Genomic DNA, 24,814 nt, shown 5'->3' with positions numbered 1-24,814 from the left:
AATCTCCTACTGTACCATCCACAACCGTGGTCACTAGGACAAACACTTAGTTTCGCGCACTTCAAATGTTACTAAAGTTAAGGTTATGATTTAGGACGAATGTCCCGACCACCTGAGGCTACAACCAACAGCTATTCAGGAAATCACAGGGCCCTTGTTGTGATTGGTTAGTCCAGGAAAGTGGGTCTTGTTGCTGATGTGATAATTGGCTGACCGTGACCTTTGACCCTTATAGATGGGCGGTTTCCTCGGTGATGACCCGTCAGAACCAGATTCCTACAGAGGACGGTAGCCGTGTCACCCTCGCCCTCATCCCCCTCTGGGACATGTGTAACCATACCAACGGTCTGGTGAGTACTAAAAACACGTTATTATACACTATAACACGGCTGAAACGCAGTGGTGGAAAGTAAAAATACTTTCAGGTACTACTTGAGTATTTTTTGGAGGGTGTCTGTACTTTACAATTTTTTATTTTTGACAACTTTTTATTTTTTACTTCACTACATGCCTAAAGAGAACTTCTTGCTTCGTACATTTTCCCTGAAACCCAAAAGTATTCGTTACACTTTGAATGCTTAGTAGGACAGGAAAATGGTCAAATTCACGCACATCCCTGGCCATCCCTACTACCTGATCTGGTGGACTCACTAAACACAAATGTTTAGTTTGTAAATGATGTTGCAGTGTGTCCATGGCTATCTGTAAATGATGTTGGAGTGTGTCCATGGCTATCTGTAAATGATGTTGGAGTGTGCCCTTGGCTATCTGTAAATGAAAGCATCATTTTATTTATTTATGTTTTCTGTCTGCTTTGCTTATTAATATTAGCAATTTTAAATGATTTATACTTTTCCCTTTGAAACTTAGGTATATTTAAATCCAAATACTTTTTAGACTTTTACTCAAGTTGTATTTTACTGGGTGACTTTTACTTGAGTCATTTTCTATCTTTGACAATTTGGGTACTTTTTCCACCACTGCTGAAAAGTTGCATGTCCTGAAACGGGGCCTGTTGCGCGGCCTGAAACGGGGCCTGTTGCGCGGCCTGTTGCACAACTGCACACGAACATCCTCTACCCACTGTGCGAGAGGTTTTAATTAAATTAAGTTTTAAAATCCTCGTTTTTTTGTTGTAAAAAAAGCTGCTGTAGATAATTGTAGATTTGAGAGAAACCACACCAGTGTGTAGATTTGAGAGAAACCACACCAGTGTGTAGATTTGAGAGAAACCACACCAGTGTGTAGATTTGAGAGAAACCACACCAGTGTGTAGATTTGAGAGAAACCACACCAGTGTGTAGATTTGAGAGAAACCACACCAGTGTGTAGATTTGAGAGAAACCACACCAGTGTGTAGATTTGAGAGAAACCACACCAGTGTGTAGATTTGAGAGAAACCACACCAGTGTGTAGATTTCCTAAGATGGTTACGCTCATCTCATGGGTCCTTTTTTTGATTTATCACAATCATTTGGCTTTGATTGTATTCAGTGACTGATTGTAAAGGAGCGGTAATATCTCCTCCTTTGCGTGTGCATGTAAACTGCATCTTACGCCCCTTTGATTTGTGAAAGCCTGATATGTAGACAAAGCGAGTCATTTAAAGACATGTAATAAAATGTCTTCCTGTGTATTCCCTAGGTTTTAGTTTAATAAGAAGGGGGTTACATGTTCCGCCGACACATTCCCACATTTTTATTGCTCGTCTTCAGCCCCACTTCCTGCAGTGTTGCTCACGGGTGAGGAATGGTGTGGGCTCGTTCAATTACCTTCATTTCTGCCCATTTGTGAACTCTCACTAAATCCGGATAAAGGAATTATTTGTATTGATATACTCATTGATTTACATATGCTAAACCAACACATTCATGTTTTGAAATAAATTCACTTGATGATTTTTGTTCATTAGTCCCTTGAGTTTGTTACCGAACGAATGGAGGATTTGATATGCAGCTCGTCTCATACTAGGAGTGAAAATATTGTACATTTGTTAGATTAGCTGGTCACGTACAGTATATGAAATAAACATGCTGTAAATTGTTTCGCCAGTCAGTGAAGGAGCGTCACTTTGCAGCTCTGCACTTTTTTAACCACCTTTTTAAATGTCTCACTGTAAAGTGTGTTACGTTTTGAAATGCACTTTGATTTGAACCAGTCCATATAAAACCAAGAGCGTTGGGCCAGAAACCAAAAAGGTATCTGGTTCGAATCCCTGAGCTGACTGGGCGAACAAAAATCTGTCGGTGTGCCCTTGAGCAAGGCACTTCACCCTAATTGCTCCTGTAAGTCGCTCTGGATAAGAACTAAAATGCGAATGTCACTAATCAATCCGTGAACTGCAGTTTGCCTGTTGTGTGTTTCTCAGATCACCACTGGTTACAACCTGGAGGATGACCGGTGTGAGTGTGTGGCTCTGCAGGACTACAAAGAGAACGACCAGGTGGGTCTGGACGCCGTTTACTCTTTAGCTACGATACTAAACTAGCGTCCTGTCCTGGGGGGGATGTACCTCACGTGACAAACAGGAGATGGGACAGGATCCTGTGGGCCGTTCTGCCTTAAACAAGGCTTACCTACTTTACATATTTGTCCTGTACATAATGTTGAGTTATTATGGGGTTATGTACAAAGCGTACGATCCAATTGCATCATGGATGTGTATATCAATTTAAAGGTGGTTGGTTCCTGACTGGATGACTGACTGGTGTCCAGTGTTGATGTTATGTCTCTCGAGTGGCGCAGCGGTTTAAGGCTCTGCATCTCAGTGCTAGAGGCGTCACTGCAGACCCTGGTTCGATCCCGGGCTGTATCGCAACAGGCCGTGGTCGGGAGTCTCATAGGGCGGCGCACAATTGGCCCAGCGTCGTCCGGGTGACGAGAGGGTTTGGCCTGGGTAGGCCGTCATTGTAAATAAGAATTTGTTCTTAACTGACTTGCCTAGTTTAAATAAAGGTATTGTTTTAAGTATGTCAGGTAGTGGGAGAAGGTCAGGCTGGGTGTGAGTTAGCTGGGCCATGCCTGACTTATTGGCTGGAGGGAGTTTCCAGTTGTTAAATCCGTGCTTTGGGAGAGGGGTGGAGAATCGGGACTCCACTAACTTCTACAGCTCCCTCTCCTCCCAATCTCCACCTCTCTCTTTTTAGAATGGGAATTATTTGATAAGATTTAGAGACAGCGAAGTGTGTGTGTGTGGGGGGGGGTGATGGGGAGTCGAGCCTCTTGATCCTATGATTCCTCCGGCAGATGTCATCGTCCGGCCGAAGTGCCCAGAGCTCACAGAGGATGTGTCTGAAATAGCACCCTATTCCCTATCTAGTGTACTACTTTTGACCAGAGCACTATGGTTCCTGGTAAAAAAAAATAAAAAAAGTTTTGCACTATATAGGGAATAGGGTGCCATTTTTTTGGACGTGGAACCTGCCTGAGCTCACAGACACACAAACCACTAAGCTACATTCCCTCCTAAGCTTTATCACTCCTCCTCTCTATCCCCTGCCCCGTCTCTCGCTCTCCTTTACCTCTCACACTCCTTCTGCTATCTGTAAATGTGGATGTAATATGTTGGAGCCGTCCGCGAGTGGAGTGGTGTGGGGATTCTCTGTGCCCATGTGTAGCTTCCACTAGATCAGAAATGATAACATGATTATGATGGAAAATGGTACAGAGGAATAGTGGGTGGAATGTTCACCACATTGCTTACATCCAAATGATCCAATCTGCAGGAACCTTCTAGAGGTTGAGTTCGAATCGGATGATAAAGGGGAAGTTCAGCTGACTTTAGCTGCCAGCCAATGAAATACTAACGTTTGTAGTGGCAATTTTATTCATTTTTATATACAGTTTTTCCTGTTTTCAGGGAGAAAAACCGTCTAACATTAAGTTGTAAAATACTGAACTTCCCCTTTTAATAGTGAGTGACTGTTCTCTCGTCTGTCCTCAGATTTACATATTCTATGGGACGCGGTCCAACGCTGAGTTTGTGATCCACAACGGCTTCTTCTTCCAGGAGAACGCCCACGACAGGGTCAAGATCAAACTGGGCGTGTCCAAGAGTGAACGGCTGTACGCCATGAAGGCGGAGGTGCTGGCTCGCGCTGGCATCCCCTCGTAAGTAGAGAGGCTCGCGACACGCACACAGGCATTCCCTCGGCGGGATGGAGGGAGAAAGAGGGGGTGGCGCGAGAGAAAACAAATTATCTCTCTCCATTATGTCAGAGACGGGTAATTTCAGGAGGGCAATATTTTCCAGAATTTCAGTGAATTGATCAATGTGACAATTGGCAGGACATGGCCCACCATTATTACACTGCAAACACATTACCGAGGCTCTAGTCTCGCAGCATTACTATTACATTACTTCTCTGCCCATCGCTATCACAACACTACATACAGGAGAGGAGAATTTACTCTGAAAACAACAGCTGCACTGTGACATGAAGGCTGCATCACTATTCCAGGGCTGGCCAACCGTGCTCCTGGAGTGCTGCCTGCCTTTAGGCCATCCAGGAAGGGGTTTAACATTCCTTTAATGCGGTCATTACTTTTGACCAGAGCCCGCTGTGGGTCGAAAAACGCACCCCACATGGTATAGAGGCCTACTCTGAGACAACACTGCAACGTTTTCTGCTGGGCCGGAACAGAAACCAAGTGGTATCTCCCTCCCTCCCTTCTCTCTCTTTCTGCCTCTTATATTCTCTCTCTCCCCTCTCTCTCTCTCCGTTACAAGCGGCACGGTTAAAACACCAGGAATATCCCGTGGTAATGAAAGATTTACTTGTAATTGATTAAGTGTATGTTAAAGATGCCTCGGGGGATCAGGGTTTGCCCTCCACTCAGCTGATGCTAAATGTGAGTGGGTCTTGGTTAACCATGGACCAGTGGCGGCTATACTAAGCATCTGAGTTCGCCATGGGCCACTAACCTCCATTAACACAAACTGTACCTGCCAAGCCCCTTCACTGAGTTGAACCTACGGGTCAGGGTTTTATATGCGTCACGCCATACAGGGATCACTGTGGACGTCTTTGTGAGTTTTGTATTTGAACCTTTATTTTGACAGGGAGTCGATGCTGAGACCCAGGTCTCTTTTCCAGATGAGCCCCGTATAGCGCCGCAATACACAAACTCATTCAACTACACATTTATATACACCTTAAAACACTAGTATAAACATGTACACAAAAAGCCAAACCCAATAATAAACAGACACTTTATTCATTGAAAGGTACCCTAATAACCGTCCGAAATGCCCTAGAGGCACCAACTCCTTCAATTTTAAAGTACATTGTCTATCATTTCCACACGTAAAACGAAAAGCAGATCTACCCAACCCAGTGGAGATGGATGTTCAGAGTTCGCCCTCCCTGAGCACTGGTCCGGTAGCCCGTACATCTATAGGTTCACAATGAGGTAAGGTTGGGGGAAGTTTATGCAAGAGGGCTTCATAGACAAAAAAAACAGTGCAACGCAGCGATCTACGAGACCACGAGGGCCAGCCCACATTCTCATAGAAAATGCAAAATTCTGTACTGTACACATCGCCCGTAATAAAGGGCTATGATCAATGGCGTCCAATGGCTTCAATACAGTGACCGCTGCATTCACATAGAGCAGTGGTCACCAACCTTTTCTGAGTCGGTCACTTTCGCAGTCAAAAAGCAAGCTGATATCTACTGCTCAGATATTTTCTATGTACATTAACCTCAAACAGGTTTGTGGGAATGAGGATTGGGCAGCAAGCCTAGTACATAATCACAGCATATTGGCTATATGATTGGCCTGCCAATATTGTTAATCAGACCATATTATATTTCAAATCTCGAGCATTGATAACAAAATAGATCAGTTGGTTTAGCACCTGTGAGGCACTGTAGCATGAATTTAAATAATGAACTATTTTATTTTACCGGACTGACGGTACCTGCATCTGATGGTCAACGAGGTCAAATCACCACGTCCGTGATCTTCAGGTCGAGAAGTCTGAGCTCCAGAAGGATGCCAGAGTCGGATTGGCCGTTTAAAGAGATTTTTCTCAACCGCTCTCTCCTTCCTTTCCTCCGGTGAGACTGACCAGAGAGAGGGGACACCGTCTTCCACCTGCTCTCTCCTTCCTTTCCTCCGGTGAGACTGACCAGAGAGAGGGGACACCGTCTTCCACCTACCTGCTCTCTCCTTCCTTTCCTCCGGTGAGACTGATCAGAGAGAGGGGACACCGTCTTCCACCTGCTCTCTCCTTCCTTTCCTCCGGTGAGACTGATCAGAGAGCGGGGACACCATCTTCCACCTGCTCTCTCCTTCCTTTCCTCCGGTGAGACTGACCAGAGAGAGGGGACACAGTCTTCCACCTGCTCTCTCCTTCCTTTCCTCCGGTGAGACTGATCAGAGAGAGGGGACACCGTCTTCCACCTGCTCTCTCCTTCCTTTCCTCCGGTGAGACTGATCAGAGAGAGGGGACACAGTCTTCCACCTGCTCTCTCCTTCCTTTCCTCCGGTGAGACTGACCAGAGAGAGGGGACACCGTCTTCCACCTGCTCTCTCCTTCCTTTCCTCCGGTGAGACTGATCAGAGAGAGGGGACACAGTCTTCCACCTGCTCTCTCCTTCCTTTCCTCCGGTGAGACTGATCAGAGAGAGGGGACACAGTCTTCCACCTTATGGCGAAACTGGAGTCGCATCTGCCTCATGCACAAATTCATGTTGTTTCTATGACCAGAGAAAGTGAAATATTCCTTCATATTAAAATCGTCACGACGAGCTGCTAATAATCATAAAACGCAGGGCTGTCGATACTTGGCTACTCATTTGTTGCAGCTGCAGCCCGAGCATATAACAAAATATAGTGTTGAATAAAAACAGTGACAGTGCTGAATATAAACTTAAACATGAACTCGGTCATAAAAACAGCATCACTTTGCTGTATTCATTGACAGTCTCTCTGTGGTCATGATTTTTTTAAAGTTATTCAATCTTACGTAGGCTAGTAGCCTATTAAACTTGGCTGTGGCCAGGGACACGGAAGATCTGTAGACACGGTGATTTTGAGCTATTCGATTGGGCAGCGCAGTAGGTGCACTCGATTTAGTCACCGATTTTGCTGGTAGGCAGAGTTTGTCTCATGGGAACACTTTGCTTACCCGATGCGCAGGACTTTTGAATCAAGTGCACCTACCGGCAACAACGCAACATGATTTTTTAAAAAGAAGCGCAAGCCTTTATCGTTCGTTGGCTTTTCTACAGAAATATTTGGTGTTCGACTAGGAATATCTTGAAGATCGACCAGTCAATCGCGATCGACCGGTTGGCGACCACTGATATAGATTTATTGCCATAGTCAATAACCGGAATGAATGTTAACTGAATAATTCGTTTTCTGCTGTTTAACGAAAGGTGGGACCTCTTCCTATAGAAGAAGCCAATTTTGAATTCATTTTCTTTACTAACTCGCCAGCATGTTTTTTTGAAACGTAGCTTTCCCTCAATCCAGACGCACAGATATTTCTAGGTGGGGACAGCCTCAATGAGGGCACCTTTCACAAGACATGAATCATCAGATAGCTTTTCCTCAATCCAGACGCACAGATATTTCTAGGTGGGGACAGCCTCAATGAGGGCACCTTTCACAAGACATGAATCATCAGATAGCTTTTCCTCAATCCAGACGCACAGATATTTCTAGGTGGGGACAGCCTCAATGAGGGCACCTTTCACAAGACATGAATCATCAGATAGCTTTTTATGTGATTTGGAAAATAACATGTACTTGGTTTTACATGCATTAAGTACCAATTTCAGTTCAACTAAGGCTTTCTGCTGAGCAACAAAGGCAGATTGAAGCTCTGACAGAGCCTGATCAACCACAGGGGAGTTTAAATGGTCCTGGTAAGGTTTATTGGTCTAGGTTTAACTAAGGTGTGTGTAATGGGAAATAGAGAAGTTGCTGTGACTGTACGGTCTTTCACTTTTTCTTTCCTCTCTTCCCTCTCTCCACTCTCATCAGGTCTAGTATATTTGCCCTGCACTGCAGCGATCCTCCAATCTCTGCCCAGCTATTGGCCTTCCTCAGAGTCTTCTGTATGACCGAGGGTAAGACCCGCAAGCGTAAATGCTAGCATCGATTCGGGACCTTGCCTATGGATCCCCGCACGGTCACGAGGCCTGTCGCACGCTAAGGCACGATACCAGCAACGGCCGAGGAGAGGTTAAGAGTGATACCTGGACGTGAAATCCAGTTTGAAATAATACAAATACATTACTTGATCGAGGTTACCAGTGTAGCTCTCCAGGCAGGCTAAAGCAAATGCTCAAAGTATTTGAATGATTTGAAATTGAACCCAGGCCTGGCTAGCATACTACAGCTTCTGTAGGAGACAGGCCTCCTCTACCTCAGGCCACACAGATATATATATTGTCTATTGTCTCAGGTGTGTGTGTGTGGCGTGTGAACACATTAGGCACTCAACCTCCGATCCTTTCATGTCTCCCTCTCAGGGGTAATCAAGCCTTATGTAATTGCTCCAATCAAAAGGCAGATTGGGAAGACAGCAGTTGGCTACCGGTTTAAATACCTGGGGACTCGGCCTGTAGAATAACAGCCCTTTATCTTAACTCTAATGTTCAAGCTTTTAATTAATGTCACCAAGCTTAATTGACGTCTTTAAAAAAAAAACTAAGAAACATTGTTACATGTTTAGCTCTAAAGACCAGCTGAGTTGAGCTGGATGTTGTTTCCTCTGTGTAATCGTATTGGTCCTGACATTCTGGTTCGCTGCCATTTTAACCCCTCTTCGCCACAGAAGAACTGAAGGACTACCTGGTAGGAGAACATGCCATCAATAAGATCTTCACCCTGGGAAACACAGAGTTCCCTGTGAGCTGGGACAATGAGATCAAACTGTGGACTTTCCTGGAGACCAGGGCTGCCCTGCTGCTCCAGACCTACAAGACCAGCTCCCAGGTCAGTAAGGACAACATGGCTCACCCGCCATATTGTTTTATTTTCTCTCTTTGCTGACTCACTTTCTGTCTCCCCCTCCCTTCCCCTCTACCTCACTTGCTTACCCTCTTCCCAATGTCGCCCCACCTCCCTGTCCTCCAGGATGACCAGTGTGCGTTGGAGAAGCCCGGCCTCTCCTTCCACTCCCGCGTGGCCATCCAGCTGCGCCTGGCTGAGAAGCAGATCCTGGAGAAGGTGGTGGCCAGCGGCAAGGCCAAGCGCCTGCACTTCCAGCAGCAGCAGGAGGAGGGCGCTCCGCTGCCCCGCTATGAGGAGAGCGACATCGCCCTGCTGGAGAACGCCGAAGCCGACGACAAACTGCCCATCATCCTGAGGAAACTAGAGGAGGAGGACGAGGAGGGAGATGACCAGGCAGCGGTGGAGCAGGTGTTGGCTCAGGTACAGCAGCTGGGACACAGGGGCGCAGCCAGGGATCTAGCCCCCCTCATAGTCAACGGGGATGGTGGGAAGGTGGTGGTGAACGGGAATGGTACGGATGCTAGCCCGACGGAGGACGCTAGCCCAGTCCTGGAGGTTGGAGACGCTAGCCCGATTCAGGAGGCTAGCAAAGAAGCTAGCTCAATCTCCTCAGACGCAGGCCGAAGTGTTAGCCAAGCCCAGGACACTAGCCCTGCTCAGGAGGGGGATAATGTGGATGCAAACTCCACCATGCCTGACACTGCTGTCCCTGCAACCACCCAGGAACGGGAAGGCCAAACCAAGAACGGAGTGGGAGTGGACTTGGACCTGAGTGCGGAACGAACTGGAGACGAGCCCAAAGTCAACAGTGAATAGATGGAATCATAATCTAGCTAACCGTTATTGCAGAAGAAGAGCAGCAGTCAGCCAGTCAGTCAGCCCTTTTATATTTCTTTATTTTTGTCTCTCTAAAGTGACTCAGAAATAAAGAAGGAGCTAAGAATAAGAAATAAAAAACAGAATTTGAATTTTTAAATGGTAGAACTTTTCACTATCTGTCCATTTCGTTGGTTCGTCCCTCCTTCCATGGCTTTGTTATTGGTGCCTTTCTACCTACCAACCGCTGCCGACTGCTTGCACACTGCCAGTCAGTGTGTCTCCCCCATCGGCCTTCTGTCTGAGCATTAGAAGTTTGTCATTTACATGAAAAACTGGCTTTTTTTTTTTTGTTGAGGTTTGAACAGTGCTTTACTGGTTTACATTGAGTTTATTCACATACAAGCTGTGAGAGAACGGTAGGGATTAACAATGGCAGGGGACGACCCTGGTTTCAGTTCCACTACTGTAGGTGGGACAGAAGGAAAGAATTAGATTAGACTTGAATTGTATTTAATTTAGTCTCGAGCAAGCCAAAATCTCATCCTAACCCTTTACCTCTGTCAGTTTATTACTGTAGTTTATCTTAACGCTGCAATATGTGTTACTTTTTGGGAAACCTGACCAAATTCACATAGCAATGGGATTTTTAGATCTGTCATTTTCATTGATAGTAAGGTTAAGAAGTGTTAGATCAGTTCTATGTACGCTATTTCTATGTTTCCTATTCTTAAGTTTAGTTTTTGAGTCTTTTACTTTCGCTTTAGTACACCAGCTTCAAACAACTGAAATACCATTTTTAGGGTTATTGATAGATATTTCACAGCGGTTTGTTTTGTCACAAACTGAAATTAGGCAAACTGTTAGAATTTTTGAAACCAGGAAATGGCAGAGTGATTTCTGCATATTGCACCTTTTAATACACACCTAGTATAATTTCACAATATTTTTCTCTGGCTCTTTGTTGTCTGTTTGAGATCATCACTTCCCCTCTCTCTCTTCTCGCACTGCACTTCCTGGTTTTACTCAATAGCATTTTAAATACAACTGAAGGAAACTGCTGGCACAAAATTACCTGTGCACTTCTTCTGGGAACAAAAAGTATTTTATTTCTTTACTCAAGAGTATGAAGTACCATTTGAAATGTAATGGAAAGGATAATATGTGTGTTGATTGAGTGAAATTTGATGCCTAAAATCAGGTGATTTGGGCCTTTTTTTTTCTTTCATTTAAAACTTTATTATGAATGTACCTCAGCTCTTCAAGTTGCAAATTGAATCAACCAAGGATGAGTTTCTGTTGTGATGAAGAATATGACTAACGCTAGTCCATATTATGAGAGCCATAAGTCAGAATGGTGACGAAGTCGAACCTTCAGCAAGACACGACAAGACGTGGTTCACACAAAGGACTTCTGCTCATTTCACTTAGATGCTGGTTTTGTAGTTCGACATCCTGAAACGGTGCAAACTATTTTTGTTACTCCTCCCTCCACACCAGAAACGAGACAAACAAATCGTTAATAAAGAGGTCTCTGATCCAATCGCTCATTTTCAACGTATGTTTTTTTTGTCTGTATTGACATTTGCTCTATGTTCAGCTTAGTTTGTTTTTTGTGTTAGCCATTAAATGGCTATCGAAACATGATGTGGAGTTTAGCTCTCTCTCCGTTAGATGCCTAAGCTCTTAAATAACCCCGTAACTCCAGAACAGTAACTGTTATTGTCATTTCATCTGTTAGCAGACAGCGGTTCATGTCGGCACAGGGAGCTAATTCATTGGCGGCTGCAGACTCGTCGTCCCCCCCCCCCCCCGCGCGACGGACGGACGGATTTGAGCGGCCATTTTTAATAGGCCATGCACAAGCCGTTTATTTTCGCCTTACTCCAAAGTGTTAGCTCGCGCTGCTTACTTCTAATTCGTCTATCTGTTCGTGCTGTTACCAACCGCAATATGAGAGTTGCTCCGAAGTGTCTTCTGCTGTATAACACAACTATAAAAGGGGCTCGTTTTCTACCTTTGTTGAAGTATCACCATGTTTCCTGCTGCATACTGCACTTTGTCGCACTCCGACCTCTCATCATGGACTTTTTTGTTCCTGTATTTTGATTGACTCCCACTGGACTACCACCGCTACTTGCCATTTTGTACGATTCTCTACTAGTCTTTACCTGCTGCTTCTCTACAGATTGTTTCCAGTTAGTGTAGTGTACAGTTACTGAGAATTCTTCCTATTGCTTTAACCAATCACACTCTCCAAGCAATTCACAGCACCCTGTTCTATCTAGCCACAAAGTCCTCACCAGCTCGCCTCTTCGCCTGGTCCCAGGTCTGTTTGTGCTCTTGCCCAACCCCATTGCTGTCATTGTCAAGCCAATGAGTGACAAGGAGTTGGCATGATGACACAAACAGACGAGCACTCGGGCTACCTTTACAAGCCTGGTCCAAGATCTGTACTCTGTGCTTTAGCGAACTCCTCTGACAGTGATAGTTGGTGGTAACGTTTAGACTTTTGCCGGGTTCTCGTGGCCGTATGATGATTATTGTAAGTACAGTGTAACTGTTGAAATGATTCATTGTTACCGTACATGACAGCAACTCTAGTCTCGGGGGAACCAAGGCTTCTCACATTCTGTCAACAAGACCAGGTTTGAAAGGATGGCCCCGCGAGACTACCCTAACCTTTACTTTAAACGCAGTGTAAGTACGGTGACAAGTTGGCACAATACTTCTTACACTGTACAACATACAGATCTAGGATCAGTCCAGCTCACCACATTGCAGTAGTTTGAGGTTGGTCCTGTGTGATAGTGACAGAAGGTTGTGATGGACAACACAGAATAGTCATGAAACTGTCCACATGGAAACGCCACAGATTAAAGTGACTCTAATTTCTCACCTCCTATTCGTGTACAGCCTTGTTCTTTCTTTCTCTCCTGCTCTCTTCTCCAAACAGCCCTTACACTCCTCCGGGGGCACAAGGTCAGCATCCCTTTTTTTCCCCCCACTCTCTTTCTCTTTTCCTTTGTTGGGTTTATTTTAGTTTAGTTTTATTTAATGTATTTCCCCCCCTCCTCCTCTGCCCCCTGGACCTATTACGAATTTATAAAAGAAACATTATCTTGAATCATTTAATTCGGGGCAATTAAATTTTGAAATTCCCCATTCATAATGCATGGGAGCTCCAAGATAAAACCCCCCTTTTAATCCTTGAATATATTATTATAATGGGGGTGGGCAGCGGAGAGAGCGGCAGTCCTGCACATGTCCAGTATTGTTAGTGCTCTCTGTGTCAGTAGCTTGCTGTAGTGGGAGAGCAGGGGGAAGCAAGGATGAGGAGGAGAGCGTGAGAGGATAGAAGGCCTGGGACCATCGACTCCAAAGTAATCCTTCACCATGAATTATGAACTCAACTCCCTATAAATATACAATGGCAGCCACCACAGCCCAGCCCAACGCTAGGGCCCATTGTCATGCAAGTGTTTATTTACCAATAGCATCCTGTGTCCTGCTCTGAGGTGGGGGTGGAGAAGAAGAGATGGAGGTTTTGGATGGGTGGTGGAGGATAGGAGGGGGATCAGGTGATTGCTGTGGTTGGGGATAATGGGGTCATGTGTAGGGAGCATGTCATCAGTGCAATTTTAAGAGAATGTTTGAAACACGGAGTTGAAACGTGCTAAATGTCCTACAGTGTAACATGGCTGGTGTACAGTAGAGGGCTGTGTGCTGCAGTAACGGGTTCTGCCTATGTTCACGTATCTGGGTTATCAGAGGGCCAGTGGAAAGCCTCTTTTCCAGGGTCCTGATCAGCTGACTTGGGGCAGAGGTCATAGTTCAAATGTCGCAGGTGGCGGGCCCTAATTCCATCACTTTTTCAGAGCCCAGTGTGACAAACGCACTCACTCACCCATACACAAACGCATGCATGCATTCATACAGACGGACACAAGAACACAGACACTCAACACTCAGGCATGCACATTCACACACATTCACACTTGAGACATTGCTTGTATGTTACAGTATCACGAGCACACAGACAATTGACTCCACGGCGGAAACTGGTTTACCGTTTGCACTCAGGGTTGTGAGTCTATTGCGACCACATGAGTAAGAGATGATAGGATTGTACTGTGCTAAAAGCACAAGCGACTCAGCCCACAGCGCTTCTGTAACCAGTTCCACTACTGCTTGTCAACCGCTGTCTGTCCACGCTTACCGGTACAGTTTGACTAGAGGTTAACCTGTAGGTAATTGTCTCACACACACACAGTGTTTTACAATAGCTACGTGTTCAAATTGTATTTATCACGCGCCGAATACACCTAAAAGTGAAATTTTAACTTACGAGCCCTTAACCAACAATGCAGAGTTTTATTTTTATTTTAAAGAGAATATTTTTGCTAAATAAATTCAAGGAAAAATAGTATCTCAAATGATTGGCACCCTTGATAAAGATGAGCAAAAAAGACTATAAAATAAATGATACAAATACTGAGCTGTATTGTATGCTCTAGAACTGGGGAAATTGTAGTATTTTATACTAATACAATTGCTCAGAGAAAGAGATTGTATTAAGTGATAATAATAAAAAAAACTCAAATATAGGGCTAAAGATGATTGGCTTTCCTGTTTTCAGTACTGCATCACCCTCTCCCCTTGCGAGGATAATGACACTGAGCCTTTTCTAAAAGGTTTTATTGAGTTGCAGAACACATTGGGAGGGATCTTAGACCATTCCTCTGTACAGAATCTTTCCAGATCCTTGATATCGTTTGTCTTGCACTTGGACTGCCCTCTTCAATTCAATCCGCAGGTTTTCAATGGGGTTCAAGTCCGTACACTGAGATGTCCATTACAAAATGTTGATTTTTGTGGTCAATTAAACATATCTTTGTGAATCATTTTTTAAAAACATTTTTATGTATGCTTGGGGTTATTATTTTGCAGGGAGATCAACTTGCAGTCAAGTTTCAGCCGCTTGGCAGAGGCAACTAGGTTTTTGTCTAAAATGTCCTGGTACTCGGTCAAATTCATGATGCTGTTGACCTTTAAGGGCCCCAGGACCAGTGGGAGCAAAATGGCGTCATAACATCAAACATCCACCACCACGTTTTGCAAGTAGGTATGAGGTACTTTTCCGCATATAATTGTTTTTTTGACGCCAAACCCACCAGTGGTGTGTGTGGCCAAAGAGCTCTATTTTCATGTCAAATAAAATGTGGTAGGGGATAGAGTTTGGTGCTATCCCCTACCGCTCATCCCTCCTTCACCTCATCCCAAACTCTGGAACGACGCATCCCAACCCCTGTCCTCCTCCACCCCCCGTCCCCCGTCCCGTAGCATGAGTGAGCCTGCCTGAGCCTGAAGGCAGCATCAGAGCTCATAATGGAAGTGTCCATTTATTATTAAAGAGGGGGGGTTGGAGGGACTCTGGCCTAGCGTGACCGGCCCGGTTTGGGTCTCCATCTGCCTGCCTTATGGAAGTGACATGTGCGAGAAAGTGATTGGCAAGCAGAGGATTGTGAGGTGAAAAGGGTGTGAATAATGTGTGGGAGAGAGGGAGCGGGAGTGCCTGAAATGCAAGAGGGAGAGTGGGTGGGTACGTTTTCCTGCCCCCCCCCCCCCCCCTTTCCTGTTTTAAGATTTAAACAGGTGAAATGATACCTACTACAGTAGCAGGATTCACCGCTACGGTGTTCGTTGTATGAACACAGATAAATCGGGATGGAGAGAAGGGGCAACTTGGGGATTCCAGGAATGAATTGAACCAGGTGGAGGAAGAGAGGAAGTGATATCAAGATACACTGCATTCCAGTTTTAGGTCTGATTTTTATTTAGTCAATTGAAATAGAGATGTGTGACGATTCGGTTTCTGTACACGAGTGTCAACCAAGTGTCTCTTTTGATCGGTTCGCATTGCACTGTGTGTCCTTCTGTTACATGGACACGGAAGAGCTCACTTAGTCCTTCAGAGTCTGCTGACGCACCCGTGCATCAACCTGATTAACGTAAACATCTTTCGGGTTCAGCAGTGGTGGAAAAAGTACCCAGTTGTCATAGTTGAGTAAAAGAAAAGATCCCGAAGTAGAAGATGACTCAAGTGAAAGTCACCCAGTAAAATAATACTTGAGTAAAAGTCGGAACTTGATTCCTTATAATTTATTTACTTTTTTTTTCTAAATGTTTGTGTCATTTATGAATGTTATTCTACGTGCTTCTGTGGGCTATAGTAGTAAAGGCCAAATTCAATATTTTGTTAAAATAAAATTGTTTACATACAGGGGTCCAATAATTCCAAAGCTTAACGATCCATCGGATGACCCCCCTCTAACTGGACTTAGTTATTTTACAACAGTGAAACCACTGCATGTATAATAGATGCATTGTCTTTGCTAATGCAGTGGGAATGTTTAGAGGGGGAGGGGAGTCACACAGAAGTAAGGGGGAGTGAGTGTGGTGTTGGTGGTATGACTATAGAGAAAGAGAATTAGAAAAGAAACAAGGATACGAACAGAGAGGGTGACAAAATAGGCACGGGGGACAGAGGTAGAGAGATGGAAGAGTGGATGGAAGACAGATGAGAATGAGAGTCCCCAAAGCACGCTGGTCCTGGGGCTCTGTTCACAAACAGAACCCACAGAGCCCCAGCACAGCTACCCAATTAGACGCAACCAAACCGTGAGGAAACAAAAATATAAATACTTGACACATTGGAAAGAATTTACTAAAAACATTAGAAAGAATTTACAAAAAAAAAACCTGAGCAGATGAAAAGAAATGTCGGGCTAGAGAAAATGGGCCTGTGCGACTCAGCTGAACGCAGATGCAAATGGCAGAATACCTGACCACTGTGAATGACCCAAAAATGAAGGACGTCTTTGACTATGTACAGACTCAGTGAGCATAGCCTTGCTATTGAGAAAGGCCGCCAAAGGCAGACCTGGCTCTCAGCAGAAGACAGGCGATGTGCACGCTGCCCACAAATTGAAGTGGAACTGAGCTGCACTTCCTAAACTCCTGCCAAATGTATGACCATATTAGAGACACATATTTCCCTCAGATTACAGAGACCCACAAGAATTTGAAAACAAATCCAATTTTGCTATACTCCCGTATCTACTGGGTGAAAAACCACAGTGAGCCATCATAGCAACAAGATTTGTGACCTGTTGCCACAAGAAAAGGGTTGTTCCTCACTGGTTGCCATCATTGTAAATACAACCTATATTTATGTTGATTTATTTTACCTTTTGTACTTTAACTATTTGCACATCATTACAACACTGTATATAGACATATGACATTTGTCTAATATTATTTTGGAACTTTTGTGAGTGTAATGTTTACTGTAAATTGTTTATTTCACTTCTTTAAAAATATATATATTTCACTTACTTTGGCAATGTAAACATGTTTCCCATGCCAATAAAGCCCTTAAATTGAAATTGAATTGAATGAGCAGAGAGAGGGAGTCAGGGTGAGATTGAGAGAGAGATAGAGATGGAGACAGAGAGAGTGAGATGGATACTGAGAGAGAGCAGATGAAAAGAGATGGAGGGCTAGAGAAAATGGGCCTGTGCAACTCAGCTGAACGCAGATGCAAATGGCATGCTGATAAGGGCCCATAAATCCAGAGTGTGTGACGTCTCTCCCTCTGCCGTGCTTCCCCGCCCCACCTGCCCCGACAGAAACACACTCAGGTCATCTGTCTGTACACCCTCCACAGACCACCCCCCTCCTCCCCCAACAATGAGACACCCTCTCACAGGAAAACGAGTGGGCTGTAGGAGAGGGTATGGAGGGGGGCCAACAAAATAATCTCAACATTCAACCAGGATAGGTGGACTGACTCTCACAGTTGTCCTCTCATCCTTTCCTGTTTTTGTTTTTCAAGATTGCTCCTTCTCCATTATCGGGTTGAGCTGTGCCCCAGAAACACACGATGGAGAGGGGAGGAGTACCTAAGGAGAGTGTGACTGTGAGAGAGAGAGACCCCTATTCTCCAGGTCAGAGAAGGAACAAATAAATGTGTTGGGCACAAGGAGCGCGGCTGGAGAGGAGGGGGGAAGGGAGGAGAGGGGGAGCGGGTGGGGAGAGCGCACGGCAAGCCGACAGCTGATGAATGGCCGGGCAGGCTGTAAGTGACAATATGCAGACAAGCGAGATCATTTGCAAATGGATGCAGGGTGTGAGGGGGATAGAGAGAGAGAGAGAGGGAAAGGCAGGCGAGGGGAGGAGGAGAAGAGGGGTGAATGGGTTAACCCTATGCAGGCCCTGCCATCCTTCCTTTCAAGGAGAAAGGGGAGAGGAGGAGGAGGAGAGCTCCCACCTGCCCAGAAGAGAAGGCTCATTTGTTTGTGTTGATGGAGAATTCTCTCTGCATTGGGCTGCATGCATACAGAGGAGAGACTAACGTAACTGTAGACTAACATTACTGTAGACTAACATTACTGTAGATTAATGTTAGTGTAGACTAACGTTACTGTAAACAAACGTTACTGTAAACAAACATTACTGTAGACTAACGTTACTGTAGACTAACATTACTGTAGATTAATGTTACTGTAGATTAATGTTAGTGTAGACTAACGTTACTGTAAACAAACGTTACTGTAAACAAACGGTACTGTAGACTAACGGTACTGTAGACTAACGTAACTGTAGACTTAACGGTAGTGTAGACTTAACGGTAGTGTAGATTTACGTAACTAGATTAACTTCTGTCTTCAGGCTTTTCTTTGGATCAGGCTTTTCCAGATGTTTCTAGTTTAGTAGCCGGTAGAATAAACCTCAGAGAGAAACCAAAAGAGAAGTCTTGTTTAATGTTTCCCTCTGTAATGGGGCCATTACGTCTACTGTTGGTTGACGGTGCATTTCTCAGTTCTATTCTGTTCCATTTTATTTTGCATTATATTCCATTTCAACTCTTGTTTCCCCATTGTGTGTAGTGTGGAAGTGCTGCTGATGGAATGGAATAGAAGGGGTGATCAGTATTAAATGAAGGTCTATTAGTCTAATAGCGATGGAATAAGTAGGGGCCAATATCCTGTCCAATCTAACATTCATCAGGCTTTCTCAGCTACGCTACGTTACACTCTCATCCAGTAGCATCTATATTTAACATCCACCAGACACACTCTACTACTCAATACATCACAGGCTCGCTGTGGGTGTGTGAATAGAGATGTATGGGAGTGACAAGTGTGTCTGTGAAGCGGACTCTGCTGCACAGCCATGGAAAGGAAACACGGAAGGAAATCACTGAGAGAAATGACTGTGGGAACTGCTATCACTGAGGGACTGTCATGGTTAAGATAGTTCATTAGCCCATCTAAAGCCACCTTTGTCAATCTAGTTGCGTTAGTGTTGTCATAGTGAGCGCTGTCCTTCTCTCACGCTCTGTCTCTGTCTCTCTCTGTCTGTCTGTCTCCTTCTCTTGTCTCTTTTTCTCTCCTTGTGTGGTTACTGGCACCTAAAAACAACAAAGTACTCCTCAGTGTTTCAAGTGTGTTTGTCATTCTTGCATCACCTCTCTGGACCCCTCTTTCCCCTATCCCTGCCTCCTCTCCAACTCTCCCTTCCCGGGTCTTAATTGACCCTGTAGAGTAAAATGAGGTTGTGTAGGGACGGCTCCAGCGCTCCACTTAGGCACCTGACACGTAGATCAATCACTGTTGATCCTAATACCCTTAACAAGGTGTGTCTGCACTCAAAGGACATCTGTGTCTGCCCTTACCGTCGTCCCTGTCACACACGTGCAGGCACACGCACATAATGTACGCATCCCAGGAGGCTGCTGAGGGGAGAACGGCTTGTAATAATGGCCGGAACGGCGCTACTGGGATGGCATCAAAGACTATGTGTTTGATACCATTCCACGTACTCCGGTCCAGCCATTACCGCGAGCCCGTATGTGATTGCGGTGTTGGTGGTTGGCGGTGTTTGATGGATCTGGTGAGCTGGTGTTTGTAATGGTGCTTCCTGTACCACACACAGGGCTAGCCATGAGGAGCTGTCCTCTCTGTGAGATATGGGTTGCGTGTGTGGTCAGATGGACCTCCTACGAGGGTATCTGGTTCTATGATTGTCACAATCGCATAATACCCACTGGGTACAGACGTCAGTTCTAATTTTGATTTTGTTCCGTTGTCAACTAACGTAAATTCAGCGCGAAATCAACAAAAACAATCACCATGTATTTGGATTTAGGTCAAAAGTTGGAAATTCCCTTTTTGCAAATCTAATCAGTTGTCAACATTGATTCAACGTCATATCACATTTTTGGTTGTTGAAATGACGTGGAAACAGCGTTGATTCGAACAGTTTTTGCCCAGAGTACATTACTGTTTTAAGCAAAAACATGGTTTTAATGTATATCTTCCACATAACATTAGTGTGTAATCTACATATCCCTGCTCTCGTCCAACTGAAACTGCCACCAAGATGAAAAACAAACCCACTATGAAAGCCCAAATCTAATTAGAAAGAGACAAACTAATATGACATTTCATTTTGATAAATAATTCCAGCTCCTGAAGTCCCTGGAGGCTTCGCCCGAAGCAGATCAAACTTTTCTAATGCTCTTAAAACGCTCCTCCATTTTTTTTATTGATGGCATTATATCGTTTATAGACTTTGTTGCTTCGAGATCCCCTGGAAATACTTCATTGTATCTGATGCAGGCTTGCTGTAATATCATTTGTGTGTGTCCGTGCATCTGTGGAGGTTTTTCCCCTCTGTGTTTCTGCAATAACAGAAGTGTAATCTCTCTCCTCTTGTAAATAAAACTGAATTTAGTCTTGGTCTGTCGAGCAGAGTGATGTTTGGACCAAGAAAACCATGTATCTAAATGTAAACACTATTTGGGCTCCCTATTCTCTACTCTGTGTGTTTGTGTATTTCTTTGTTTCTATGTGTGTGTTTCTGTTTGTGTGTGTGGGTTTGTGTGTGTGTGTATCTTCACGTGTGTATCAGTTTGTGTGTGTGTATGCTTGTGTGTTTCGGTTTGTGTGTGTATGCGTATGTATTTTACATGCCTCTCTTTCCCCTCTCTCTCAGGATGCGTGTCAGGCAGGTCCACATGGAGCTCCTGGAGGCTTAGTGTCTTAGTGTCCACTCTTAACAAGGCCACAGCCTTCCCCTGAGAGGGCTTCTCCAGGGGCCATGCTGCCTTAATGCCCTGTAAAATAGAGAGATAGGTATTAAAAGAGAACGAGAGAGAGGGGACAGAGGAGTGATCATAGGCTTGTGGTCGGAATTTGCCCAGAGGGGTTGATGTCAGGTTGGTAGACCTGGTATCCTCTGTTACTCCCCCCCCCCCTCCATCGCTCTATCCTTTCCACCTTCCTCCAATCTTCCCAACCTTCCATCACCTTCGCTCTTCATCCCTTCTTTGACCTCCATCCCTCCCGTGTTACCTATCCTCTACTGCTTCCCCCTCTCTCTCCATTTCCTCCATTCCTCCATCCCTCCATCCCTCTCCTCTGGTGCAGACATTGGGCCTGACAGTCAGGCTGCTGGGCAGGCAGGAGAGCCACCGTGCCACAAGCCATCTCGTCTCCTCCTCGGCCCCCAACACACATACACATCCCCTTCCCCCCCGCTACTCTCCGTCCACCTGAGCAGCCATGACCATCGCCTGTCACCACGGTAACTCGTATAGCGTTTCGATTCGCCCCCGAACAGGTCAGAGGGGCAGCGGTGACAGAAAGTCGGGGGGTTTGGGCAGGAGGGAAGAGAGGAGAGCATGTGCACACGCACACGAACACACACACACACACAAACAAACACACATACACGGTGCTGTACGGTGGTGGCAGCCAGGTCTGTGGTTTCTAGGTCAGGGACCAGGGTTGGGGACTGATGAAGATGAGAAGGGACACCAGGACAGCGCTGGCCTTTTACCGTGGGCCTGGCCCCGTAACGTCCCAGCACACCGTCCAGGCCCAGCAGTGTGTGTGTGTGTGTGTGGAGTGAGGAGTGGAGATGTGAGAGGGGATCAGACCTGATATGAGGTGATTTTGTCGTCTCTTTACTTCTAGCAGAGTGACGAGCAGGGAGAGGACGAGGAGTGGAGAGGGCCGACGCTCTGCAGCCAGAGGAGTACGCTTGGCTGGACGGACAGACTAGAGGTGATCGCCCAGGGAGGGACTGGAGAGGACCGCAAGTTCACACCCTGATTGAGGTTATGACAATCGAAGCCAAACCACTCTCGCTACAGTGTCTTCATTGAATATTTGAATTGGATCTAAGTGATCCTAATTCTCTCCCATTATCTACTTGCTGATATGGCAGCATTACAAGGCCCTGTTGACATATAGCCTAGCACTCATTATTGCTTGATTAAGGACTACTTTACCAGGCAGGCTGCTGAACTGTACACACACACATACACAACTCATCTATTATTCACGATGTCATTCATATTTAACTGTGCTTTCATATGGGCTGAATCATAACCTTTTCTATGGGAACATACAGTACAGTGTTACCTCTGCTGCTCCGTAGGAGAGGCATGGGACCAACAGTAAACTAACAGAGCTGGAGGAGGACTCTAATAAACTTGCTGTGTGTGTGTGCGCGCATGCCTATGAGCCCATGTCTGTGTCTATTCATTTGGTATAATTCACACATTTGTTATGTTCATATATTTGTTCCGATTTATTCTCTTGAAGGAGAGAGGACTGAACTCACCAGAAGGGTTTATTTGACCAGGAGAGGGCAGCGGTGGAGTCAAAGAGCTTTAATTAGTGGTGTTCCAGTCACTGAGGCATAGCAGAGACGGCAAGAGTGTTTGTTGTTTTTTCATTTGCTTTGGCAATGTTTCCCATGCCAATAAAGTTTCCCGGAGAGGGAGGGAAAGAGTGTGGCTGTTACAGTGAACGTAATAGCGCCATACTGGCGGTCACGAGTCATAATTGCAGTCAAATTCCACGTGACCGTTTATTCACAGTAATTAGGCTTCTCCAAGCTCTGATGCTGCTGATGGTCATTAGTAGGCTACCAAACTTGCTATCTGACTCATACTCAGCACTCTATTGTCCCTCTAATCACTCTGACTACAAATGTTTTCAAAAATCAAATCAAGCACTTCATGAGAGCCCATGAGGTAATGTTGCGCAACATTTCTGTAGGCTATGCAATTGTGTGAGAAAACAGTGATGACCTCTATTAAAAAGAGGAGGATACCATCATCTTTCTATAGGTTAAGCCTACTATATGTATTTATCAACGTTCCTAATATTAAGCACATTGCTTCGCTTTACAACAGGAGTATAGCCTACCTGGCTGGCATGAAAATAAACCATGGGAAAAGCGTTCTTCATTCACTATTTAAGTGCATCGATGACATGTTATTTTTCTTCCCATGCACCTGTTACGAGACAGGCACATGATAACGGTCTATTCTAAATCAAAACGAATTACACACATATTATTTAGCATATGTAAAGACAACATTTAAATTAAGAATAGTCTGATGGGTGACAATATTAGCCTATCATTTGTGAATGGTTTATTATCACTTGTGAATGATTCCCAGTGTGTACAGTAACACAAGAAACAGGGCACACCTCCTGTAGCCTAGCCGATAGGCCTATATGTTTTGATAAGTTTTGTATCACAACTAAAGTGACCAAATAACTTCTTAAAATGAAGCATATTAATCCGCTTTACAACCGGTGTAGAGCCTAATTGGGATACAAAGAGGGCGCAGAGTTTCATGTTTGGGGAAGATAATTTACACCATAAAAATGGGCCTATGTAATAAAGCATACATGCATAATTGTATTTGCGATCACTTTTGAGAACAGTGTTTTCCCGCTAATTGATTGCATTTTTGGAACATTTGCACTTATAGCCTACTGCTGTGTGCTCATTGCTGCTCTTAAAATTTGAATAAATCTTGTTAGCTGACACAAAGTATGCTGAATATGGATACGTCTTCTAACAATATACACCTCGGTATTCGCAAATTTTGCGTCCCCAATGTGTCTGTCTTCACTTGTAGCCTACTTAGCTGAAATGCCTGTGAGAAGAACCCGATCACTTGACGGGCATTGGCTAATAAGAATTTATGTATACTACCGTTCAAAAGTTTGTGGTCTCTTAGAAATGTCCTCGTTTTTGAAAGAAAAGCATTTTGTTTTTGTCCATTATAACATCAAATTGATCAGAAATACAGTGTAGACCTTGTTATTGTTGTAAATGACTATTGTAGTTGGAAACAGCTGATATTTAATGGAATATCTGCATAGTGCATAGGTGGACAGAGGCCCATTATCAGCAACCAATCACTCCTGTGTTCCAATGGCACGTTGTGTTAGCTAATCCAAGTTTATCATTTTAAAAGGATAAAATATCCTTTCAAATTTTATTCAGCAATGTTCAATTGTATTCTTCATACTATCAAATAATAAAAAATAATGCCACAGAATTCTAAACAAATCTTGTTTTGCTAGATGAACTAGTGGAGCCTACAGCCATATGACATAGCCAGATCAGGGCCTTCCATAAGGACATACACTGTATGCTATTCTGTTCTCCTGAAATCCACTACATTTTCTTCATATCAAGTTTCTTTAGACCCGTCTAAAATAAAGAATGGTTTTATTGTGACAGTGTATTAAATTAGACTTTTTCACATTGATCAGCGGCTCGTAGGCAATGCATGGAAGGAGATGCTAAATGTGTTCTTGTTCATTGACGGTCAACTACCATGAGACCGGCAGTTATTTGCTTGACAATCACTGGCTAACAAAATGTCTTGACCGCCACAGCGCTTGGAGGGAGAGAGTTATAGTTTCACTGTATTCACAGAGGGAGAAGTAGAGAGGGAGAGAGTTATAGTTTCACTGTATTCACAGAGGGAGAAGTAGAGAGGGAGAGAGTTATAGTTTCACTGTATTCACAGAGGGAGAAGTAGAGAGGGAGAGAGTTATAGTTTCACTGTATTCATATAGCATCACAGAGGGAGAAGTAGAGAGAGAGATGTATAGTTTCACTGTATTCATATAGCATCACA

At 44.6% G+C, this 24,814-nt stretch overlaps 1 protein-coding gene across 5 annotated transcripts in view; it reads left to right on the top strand.

The window, feature by feature from the left end:
- The window catches only part of setd3 (SET domain containing 3, actin histidine methyltransferase), a 71,673-nt gene extending 49,288 nt beyond the window's left edge, over nt 1-22,385 (top strand). For 2 of the 5 annotated variants that reach the window (XM_029687703.2, XM_029687704.2), the window contains exons 8-13: nt 236-350; nt 2,369-2,443; nt 3,944-4,110; nt 7,999-8,084; nt 8,795-8,955; nt 9,097-11,334. In XM_029687703.2, coding sequence (XP_029543563.1) covers nt 236-350; nt 2,369-2,443; nt 3,944-4,110; nt 7,999-8,084; nt 8,795-8,955; nt 9,097-9,789 — 1,297 coding nt within the window. In that variant the 3' untranslated portion in view covers nt 9,790-11,334. Of the gene's footprint in view, nt 1-235; nt 351-2,368; nt 2,444-3,943; nt 4,111-7,998; nt 8,085-8,794; nt 8,956-9,096; nt 11,335-21,833 lie in introns of those variants that run through there. The other 3 variants (XM_065004151.1, XM_065004150.1, XM_029687705.2) reach the window with 3 other exon arrangements.
- The last annotated feature ends 2,429 nt before the right edge of the window (nt 22,386-24,814 follow it).

This window comes from Oncorhynchus nerka, linkage group LG18 (assembly GCF_034236695.1).
Source record: "Oncorhynchus nerka isolate Pitt River linkage group LG18, Oner_Uvic_2.0, whole genome shotgun sequence".
NCBI classification, from domain to species: domain Eukaryota; kingdom Metazoa; phylum Chordata; class Actinopteri; order Salmoniformes; family Salmonidae; genus Oncorhynchus; species Oncorhynchus nerka.
Note: the sequence above shows the minus strand (reverse complement) of the source record. Positions and strands in the feature narration are given on the sequence as shown.